The sequence below is a fragment of the Terrapene carolina genome, unplaced genomic scaffold (assembly GCF_002925995.2).
Source record: "Terrapene carolina triunguis isolate 2854851 unplaced genomic scaffold, T_m_triunguis-2.0 Scaffold258, whole genome shotgun sequence".
Classification (NCBI taxonomy): domain Eukaryota; kingdom Metazoa; phylum Chordata; order Testudines; family Emydidae; genus Terrapene; species Terrapene triunguis.
Genome location: NW_020664609.1, coordinates 590,167 through 599,708, shown reverse-complemented (window position 1 = coordinate 599,708; position 9,542 = coordinate 590,167). Strand labels below are relative to the sequence as shown.

The 9,542-nt window shown below is 49.9% G+C and overlaps 1 protein-coding gene across 2 annotated transcripts; it reads right to left on the bottom strand.

Moving 5' to 3' along the window:
* Window positions 1–653: 653 nt before the first annotated feature.
* Window positions 654–8,725, bottom strand: DUSP4 (dual specificity phosphatase 4). 2 transcript variants are annotated; one of them, XM_024219840.3, is made up of 4 exons: window positions 8,687–8,725; window positions 5,551–5,687; window positions 4,579–4,798; window positions 654–4,005 (listed from the first exon to the last, which is right to left on the bottom strand). In XM_024219840.3, exons 2-4 carry the CDS (start codon window positions 5,602–5,604, stop codon window positions 3,620–3,622), a joined length of 660 nt encoding a protein of 219 aa, XP_024075608.1. In that variant the 5' UTR covers window positions 5,605–5,687; window positions 8,687–8,725; the 3' UTR covers window positions 654–3,619. The 2 variants fall into 2 exon arrangements, with proteins under 2 accessions (XP_024075608.1, XP_024075607.1); XM_024219839.3 differs by lacking the exon at window positions 8,687–8,725 and having other exon boundaries at window positions 5,551–5,738.
* Window positions 8,726–9,542: the final 817 nt, after the last annotated feature.

Genomic DNA, 9,542 nt, shown 5'->3' with positions numbered 1-9,542 from the left:
ATGATCTCTCAGGCAATAAATAAAAACAAACATGTCAACTTTCTAAAAAAACCATACATATGTACATCTGACACACCTACAGACATCTGTAGCAACAGGACCACTGTGAGTGAGGGGGCTGGGCCCAGAAATTATTGCATTGCTCTCTGGATTTTATCCAAAGCTGCCTCCTTGCTGTACCCTTGGAGAAGCATCTGTGGCCACCTTGGTCAGAGAGGGCAGCCAGCTGGCCAGATACTGGGCAAACATCAAAAGCAAGGATGCTCTCCTATGGTGGGCCACGGTATTTTGTTACTTAAAGTGCAGGACAAAAGATCAGCGGCCATTTGAGGAGCCGGTGCTAAAGCAAATAACGCACCCTCATATGTGTGCCCAGACAGCAGTGAGACTGTGGGACCAGGGGAGCATTGAGGCCAGGCCACCTATACCCAAATGGGCAGAGGGTAGGGCACCATCCAGCACCACCAGCTGGAGCTGCCATCTTGTGGATAAAGTGTTAACCTGAGGTCCTCCTTGTTTTGGGCCCATGCTCAGTGAAGATGCCCCTGGGAGCAGGAAAGGCCTGGTGACGGGAAGCCTCCCCTGCCAGGTAGAACTGTCCCTGAAAGTCAATACCTGCTGTGATGCCAAGGGATTAACACCTGTTCCCCCCCTCCCCCACCATGGCACTGGCACCAAGCTCCACTTCTCTCTACACTCCCTGCCCTGCTACAGTGGCCTGGACTAGGGAATCCACATTAAGCGCTCACTGCACACAGCACTGTCAGCCATTCACCCCTGAGCTCCAGTGTTAGCTGGCTGCCCCACAGGTGCTGAGGGCAAGGTGCTCACCTCCACCACACTCCACATGGAAGAAACTGCAAAGATGACAGAGATCCAGTGACACAACAGGTCCAGCTAGGTTTGAATGGTTTCTTGCTCTTGGTAAACAGTGTATTTAAATAGATACAGGTATAGATTCCCCCCCCCCCTACAAACACTGAACAATACACTAGAAAAAAAAAGGGGGGGGTAGGTGATGGCAGTTTTGAACCCTGCTCCCAGGGAAGAGGTTACAGACTACATGGTGCATTTGCATTAACAGCAGAATTATGTGAAATGCAATTTTGCTCAATGCTAACTGCAGGCTAGTGAGAGTGCTCTGTCTTAACTGATCAGATCACTGAGGCCTTGGCTTGGGGAGGAGTTACCATTTTGGTGTGGCACATACAAAGGGACATTTTCCAAAACCCAAAACTATGACTGCAAGACATTTTACTTTTGCATGTGCCAAGCAGCTGGCATGTGCAAGTACCCAATGTTGATTGACGCTCAGAGGTGCAGCTTAGCTGCCTATGTTGAACATTTGAGCCAAACTATCTTCGTTTAACAGACTGGTTTTTAATGCAAGGATGAATGTTCTACTTCCCCTGGTAGGGCACAGAGTTTATTCCTTTAATGGGTAATTTTAGCACATTCCAACCCAGGCTGAGTCAGGGGCCAAGCTGGTGTGTAAGGGGGGCTGAAGGAGAAGAGAAACCTCTGCTCAGAAAGGGTTGATGGGGGCATTATTCAGATACCATTTTGGCAAACACTATTGCTTCCTTCTGCCACAAGCAGCCCACCCCAGGGCAGAACAGTCAGCTTGTCCAGCAGTATTTACATCTGGGGAACTGATGGTTCTCAGCTGTGCAACTGCTCTGGGGAGAGTTTCAAACAGAACTAAGGGACAAATCCCATGGAGAAATCAACACTGCCAGAAAGGCAAGGGAAGAGCTGTCAGCAGTGAAAAGTGTGTCCCCAAGTGGCCAGAATGGTCCAACATCCCAGACACAGAAGAGGAAATAGCTCCATTAGCTGCTGCTGCTTTGTTTTTTATTTCAATCTGCTGCGCTGGAAAATTGGGCTTGCTGCCATGGACCCCATGGTTGTCTCTACACCACCCAACAGAAATAAAACCCAGACTTGTGGCAGTGAGGCTCAGAGCTCCCAGGTTTCAGAGCCCAGGCTCCAGCCCAAGCTAGAAGGTCTACACGGCTGTTCATACCTCCCAGCCCAAGCCCAATTCAGCTGACCCGAGCTCTGAGATTCGCTGCTGCAGGGTTCCCGGGGTTTTTTTGGGCAGTGTAGACATACCTTGTTAGCCCCAGATCTCAGTAAAATAAATGGGGCTTGTGCCAAGGGGACCAGGATCTGCATGCAGCTAGAGTGACACTAGGGACATTGACAAGGGGACAAAAAGCTAGTAACCATTTTACCAGCAAATGCAGTCTCAGGCAGGATAGAGTCTTAGTATAGCTGGATTCATTCCTGCCCATGAGTCTGGGGTTGGAGCAGGGTATTGCAGACTCATGGCTTTAAATGACACCATCCACACCCAACTGCACTGTACATTCAGAGTGGGAAAGGCCTCCTGCATCCACAGACAGGACAGTGACCCTGCCAGAGGTGCCAAGATTCTTCCCTAATGGAGAAAGAACACTACTCTAGTGGAGAAAAAGGCTATTCTGATTTGGGGAATAACATTTCTGAGGCAGCCAGAGCAGCACCCTACTGTCACTGATGCTTATGAATTACTGATCACCATAGCATGCCATGGTCCCAAGCTCCCAGCATGGCACTGTTACCTTCTATCCTCAGAGGCTGGATCCCAAGAAAGCATCCAGGAGCCTCAGCACAGAGTCCCCATCAGCTCATGCCAAGATGGACACAATGTTCCAGAGGAGTGTGATGAGTGCAGAGCATGTGTAAAAGCATTGGCCATGCCCAAGTAAAGAAACCACCCCTTTTCTGATGCAAGATACAAGCAGGGCTAGGAAGGAGACAGGATACTACCCGTATGAGCTACCACTATGCACAGAGATTGTTCCTTGGATGGAAGAGTCCATGGTGCAGTGACTGAGTGATTTGAACTCACTTGTGTCCAGCCTGGAAATGCACCTGTTAATCCCTGTCCCCCCGACACAGGAGAATGGTGCAGTATCCCCACACTTGTCCTTGCAGGCCTGTGATAAGAGGATTTGTTCTCTAGCTGCTTTGAGACCTGCATGCTGTTGTGCTCATAGTTAAAACATAAATAGGTTATAGAATCACTGACAGCACAAGTGTTGCATTTCAATACTCAGAGGAAAGCACTGCAATAAATCTCATGGTCTCAAACTTTGTTTTTAGCAAGTCCATGTTTTAAAAACCAGAAGTCTCCTGCCCAGGTTAAAAATATTTCTGCTGGGTGTTTGTTTTGGGGGATTTTATTAAAGAAATATTAAGGGGAAAAAAATCAAAACCAGGCACTTTGGGAAATTGTAATTTTCTCCCCCAAAACGAAACTGGTCAGACACATTGTCAGGATTTGTGGAATTCACAACTTCAAGCCTTACTGCTTTAAAAGCAAAAAAATAAAAATAAAAACTAACTAAATAAATAAAAATGAGGTAAGAAGTTTCTCTATGAAAACAAGGACCCCTATAGGCAGCTTGAAGCCAGTGGCAGACCAACCGTTATTGCTCGGTGTCAAGGTGAGAGTGGCGGGGCTGGCTAGCGATGCCAGGCAGTTATTGCAGTCTCATGGCTGGCAGCAGCTGTGAGGTCAGCATCCCTCGTGCTGGAGGCACTGCCCCAGTGCCTTAGTTAGTGCCAGGCGCTAACAGCTGGGTGAGGTGGTGATGGGGCTGTGCAGGTAGGGGATGCTGCTGGGGGTCGTGTGCATGCCCACGGAGACTGGGAAGCTGAACACAAACTGGGAGGTTGGTGTGGAGGAGGCCTTGCCCCGTTCTCTCAGCGTCCCCGAGGGGCTGGCAGCCTCGGCAGCACAGGAGGTTGCCAGTACTTGGGACTCAAACTGCAGCAGCTGACCCATGAAACTGAAGTTGGGGGAGATGATGCTCCTGCGCTGTTTGACAAACTCAAAGGCCTCCTCTAGCTTCACGCGCTTCTTCATCATCAGGTAGGCCAAGCAGATGGTGGCAGAGCGGGAGATGCCAGCCTGGCAGTGCACCAGTACCCGGCCATGGCAGTCCTTCACCAAGTCTGGGGGGCAGAAGGGAGGGAGGTGTGAATAGCTCATCCTGCTCACATGGACAGGTCAAGAGCACCCCGTGCTGACAAGGGGCCACTGGCACCATAGACAGGAGTTGTCAACAGACCAGGCCACAGGAATAGGGCATCTGTAGGGAACAGCAGCCACAGCCCTGATGGCGATGGGGGAGCAGGGTCACAAGCTCCAGACAGCTGCTTGCCATTAGGCACTGCTGTCAGAGGTCTGAGCACCCATGGCACCCGTGCCTTCCACTGGGGCAGCAGGCACTCATCCCTCTGGAAAGCAGGCCCCAGAACTGGCCCACAGCAGGCACCCAAAGTGAGTGGGTGCTTTAGGGGAGCCTTTCCAAACCAGTGTTCAACAGACAGTGGGGCCTGCCCCACTATTGGGCCACAGGAAGGTTCTAGATAGGGCACGGGGCCCTGGGCAAATGTACACTTCTCCTGGCCCAGAGGGGAAGCCCCTGGGGCGAGAGAATAAGCCAGCCCTCCCCCTACCCCAGTATCTGTCTTCCTCCACAACCACCACACAGCTTCCTGGCTTAGCCAGCAGAGCACACCTACCTATATACTCTATTGCTTCCATGAACCAGGAGCTGATGTCGGCCTTGTGGTTATCCTCCACTGGGATGCACTTGTACTGATAGTGTCCTTCGAAGTGATTGGGACAGTCCGACGAGACGTTCAAGAGGGCTGTGATGCCCAGTGTGTCCAGCATGTCCCTCCGGGCTGCGTGATATGCACTGCCAAGGTAGAGGAAGGGAAGGATTTCGACTGGACCTCCCTGTTTCCGGAGAGAGCAACACAAAGGTCACAGTTAGAGGGGAACATCACTGGAAGGCCAGGGCAGAACATCACGGGCAGAAGGGGAAGGAGGCTGGGAGCAGCTACCAGCAAAAGCCAGCAGGGCCTGCATCTTCAAGAGTGACGCAGGATTTGGGGATCATCTGTTTGAGTGGCCTACTCGGGGCCCTTTGAAGGGGCCTGGTTCCCAGGGTCTCATGTCAGGCCACTAAGAACAGACATGCAAAATCACTCAGCTTCTGGAAATGTAGGCTTTGGCACCCAGTGGGCAAATAAAACCCTCCAGCTCTGGTGTGAATCCCAAGCATCTCCACTGAAGCCAGAGTCACTCTTGGTTCAGGCACATGTAACAGAGCAGACTGCACACAGCCATGACAGACTAGTCTCCAGAGCGGCACCCATTACAGCAGGCCTTCCCAAATGGGTTACCTGCTCAACCGTGTTGGAATGGATTGTTTCCTCCCAGGAGCCCAAACAGCATGGGGGACACCCTTTGGAAGAGCAAAATGGTGTCCTGCGCACAGCATGACCTCACATGCACTGTACATGTGAGGTCATGCGATGAGGCTCACAAGTGATGAGCCAGGAGATGGTGGTTTGGGCTCTTTTGTAGAGACCCCCGCCCCGCTCAGGGTGGTATAAATTTCACGGCATGTGGGAAAACCCTTTAAACACTGTACCAAGGTCAGTGTGCATAGTGCTCGGAGCAGGGCTGAAGGACAGGGAAGCTACCTGATCATGCAGGGGGGTCCCACAGGAGCTGCACCCCAGTTCGATTGGCTCCATGCTGGTTGGTGGAGAAATGCTGCTCAGGGATTTTGTTTTTGCACAGAATTCTGGGTACTCTGAATAAAACCTCTCGTAACCTCCTGCAATTAAAGAGACAGGCATGAAGGGTCACCCTGGAAAAGTGATTTCATTAGACAAATCTGTCCGCAGAAGGCAGCCTGCATTCCCTGCCAACCTACAGATCAAGGGCTGACAGAATGCAGACATGGCAGAGCCGCTGCAAAGCAGCTCTACATTTGCCACTAGATGTCACTGCTGCAAGGAAACTGCTGCAGGGGATGGCATCAGTTATTTCTAGTCTCCATCTCATTGTACCTGGCTCTCGGGGCAATGCTACCAGTGCACAGGGACAGGGAGGGGTCGCCTAGGACTGCTAGACTACCTGAGGAACATGGCACGTCACCTTAAGGAGCCATTCTGAGCTACTGACCCCACAAGGGGCTATGCTTTGCCCCTCCTCTGGGCTCCCAAGGAGGCATCATCAGCTCCAGGAAAACCAGTGACAGACAAGAGCATTACAGCAGCTCAGCACTTCCCAGGATTGGGCCCTTGGCTCCCAAAGTCCCTGCCCAGGGCTAGCTTTTCCCCAGCCCCCGGGTGGCCCTTGTGATCAGCAGACACAGCATCTCACTTGAAATCCTGCAATCAAGGTGTGGGGTGAGCACTGTGTCATCAATACACTTCTCTTCTCAGTGACGTGTGCGTTCCCATCACCCAGCACTCCCTCATCCCAGCTGAGGAGAGACCCTCTTGTTTCTTCCTGTCTGTCACAGCATACCTCCTCCCCACACTGAAGCTACATAACCACCGGGCTGGTAAAATCCAGCCCCTTGTCAGCATTTCTATAATTCAAGTAAACAGAAGCGCCATCCTGCTACCCACACTGGGCTCAGGCCATTGCAAGCCCCCAGTGCACACAGGGAAGTTGCCATTTACACTGGTTGATTGCTGTCCCATCCCCACCCTGCAGGGGCAGAGATCATTGGTCCTCTCCTGGTCTCCTTGCACTAGTGACACTACACTAGTGGCAGTTATCAGGGCAATCCCCAGTACAGAATCGGTCTTGGATTATTCCATTTTGTGGGTTGCAGCACCATGACAAGCCAACGCTGACCTGCTCCCACTGAGGTCAGTGGCATAGGATGGGGCTCTATGTGAGTGTGGGTACATGCACTCAAAGGGCAACATTCCCAGGGACTCACAAGACTGCCCTTGCCATGCATGCAGCATGAGAAGACACATGCCCAGTAGCCTTGCTGCAGGAAGGGCCCCAGTCTGCTGTTACACACCAAAGAGTTCCCTGCAGCGGAGCTGTGTCCAAGGCACAGCTGTGCACAAACTCATTTCTGATCCAGCTTTAGTCCAGGGTCTGATTTGTAGACCCTGCCAATGCCATCATTCACACTCTCTGCACAAGCCTGGCCTCCAGTATCTGTCCCCCCGCCAACACAAAAATCCCACATGGGGCACAGTTCTAATCTGATCCCCATGGCTCCACTGCACTCCACATGGTTACAGTAGCATACCACCAGGGAGGGACCAGAACCAGATGTCAACCAACCTTGTGTCACAACCTCTGTTCTGAAGGGATGGTTTTTGTGGGCCTGTAATTTATACTGCAGAAGTTCTGCACCAGTGGAGCATGACCCCAACCCTTCCAAAGGGTATCACTGTGTTTAAAGAGGGTCACAACGCTGGGGCTGTGAGGTCAGCACGGGGCTGAGAATCTCTGGTATAGGGCATTAGTAGCCAACTGTGACCACAGTAGTAGCCTGTCTAACCCTCCCCACCAGTTGGGGAAGGGGTGGGGCAGACTCAGTGCTCATTTATCAATCGTCACTCTTAATTATTCATACTGGGGCAGTGCCCAGAGACCCCAGTAGTACTAGGTACTGTACATACACATAAATACAGCCCCTGCCCCATCAAGGTGACAAATCCAGATTTCACATCTCATTTATAATTTCATTTTGCTTAAAGAAATTTGCCCAAATGCAAGTATAGCTCTGGGAAGTGGTTAGGAGCAAACTAGCACCTTCACTCTCTTAGGGCTGCTAGAATCTTTCCCCAGGTTGCTGGGTCTTCAGGCTGAAAAATCCTGTTGATCAGTTAAGTATCTTTTAGCTTGGAAGGGGACAGGGAAGCAAGGTTTTGTCAGAGTAGATAATAGGAGAATGTCCTGCCATCCTTATATGCTCAAGCTCCCAAAAGAAAGAACAACCTTGTGAAGGCAACTGTTCTGAGTTGTTTATACCAATGGGGGAAAAAAAACCGCAATGACAATGACAATTTTGAAGGGCAAAAAACATAACATCTTCAAAGGCGCCATACTCCAGAGACTGAAAAGCCAGCTGGACAGAGTGCCAGAGTAAAACAGTTGAGTGCTAGCTCAGTGATAATGGAGAGCAGAAAACAGGTTAATGCCAGCTTTCAAAATTAAACGGGTGGGGCCATGACTGGGTAGTTTGTGTCACTGTCGAAAGGAGGTGACATTTGCAATGTCTGAGACTTCTCTTTTCAAGCGACATTGGCCTGCTACTCTATCTTCCCATTTACGCTTTTCACTCTAGTTCCATCCTCTTGGAACTAGGACCACATTGGAGTTAAGGTTTTTATCTTGGACTTGTTGTGAGTTTATTTGGTTTTGTACTTTCCACCCCCCTGTGCTTAGCACCAGATCTAACAAGAGTTATATGAATGACTAGGGGGGTGGGGGGAGGGGAAAAAAAAACCACACACAGACCGTTTACTTTGCATCTCATGCAATAATTTACACTTGTGTGAAGCAACTGAAATTCACCTGGTGTAGTCACTTACACCTATGCAAGTTAGGTTTGTTACCAGATGAGGATGGTTTTACATGGTGGGGGAAAATCAGATACTTATTGTCAATAAGCGCTGGATCTGTGCTGCTCTACCTCAGCACAAGTCTTGTTCTTGCCCTTTCCCCACACTGCAGTCCTCTCTGCTCAAAAGAGCTTTTAAAATTAACTCTTGGCCCAGTTCCCCCATGCCTTGCAGTTTATGGAATCAGACAGACAATGCTTATCCCTGTAAGGGTTTGCTGTATCACACTTACATATATTAAAAAAACCCACACAAACAGATCTGATGATGCTGTGGAAACAGCTTGTTGGTTTTCATAATTGTTCATGTGATATTCAATCACAGATGGCTTCATATTTTCCTACCAACAGACAAAACAGAACTGTTATTGATTGGCTCTCTAGTGCAGGGAATCTCAAATGTCATCTGTTTACCTCCAGGGATATTTCTCTTTTAAACACTAGTGATCTTTGAGTCCTTGTAAATGTTGACCTCTGTTTAAAAATCCATACTGTGCATGTAATTAAGCTGTTTTATCACTACTGCAGGAATCTAGCCATACTAGGGCCATGTCTACACTACGCACCTTTTAGTGACATAGCTGTGCCACTAAAAGGTGTGCTGTGTAGCTCCTCTTTGTCAGCAGGAGAGCTCTCCCGCCAACAACCCCCCCCTCCCCCAATGAGTGGTGTTAGGAGCAGTCTCCTGCCCACAAAGCACTGTTCACACCAGCACTTTTTGTTGGTAAAACTTTTGTCGCTCAGGGTGGGTGTTTTTTCCCCCCACATCCCTGAACATCAAAAGTTTTACTGACGAAAGTCCAGTGTAGACAAAGCCTAAGGCCTATGCTTTCTAGGCTAGTTGCTGAAATCTTAATCCACAGATGTGTTTCATCCCAGCCAGACTACTGCAGTTCTGGGTTTGCAGGTCTTCCAATTACTGTTCCTTGGTGGCAACTTCTATAAAACCCAGCAGACTGATTACTGGGCCTACATTTCTCCTTCCAACATACTGCCCCATATTAGAAGCGCATTCACTGAAATACAGCAATAGGTAGATTTCAGGCATGCTTAGTTATCGGGTCTTTTAGGCCTCTAAAGAGATCAACA

Excerpts from the sequence above, each read along its gene's own strand:
- DUSP4 (XM_024219839.3), bottom strand. The coding sequence starts at position 5,709 with ATGCCTGTCTCTTTAATTGCAGGAGGTTACGAGAGGTTTTATTCAGAG. Across the intron at positions 4,799-5,550 it reads GGACCCCCCTGCATGATCAG|GGAGGTCCAGTCGAAATCCT; the intron begins GTAGCTTCCCTG and ends CTCCGGAAACAG. Across the intron at positions 4,006-4,578 it reads GGAAGCAATAGAGTATATAG|ACTTGGTGAAGGACTGCCAT; the intron begins GTAGGTGTGCTC and ends TCTGCCCCCCAG.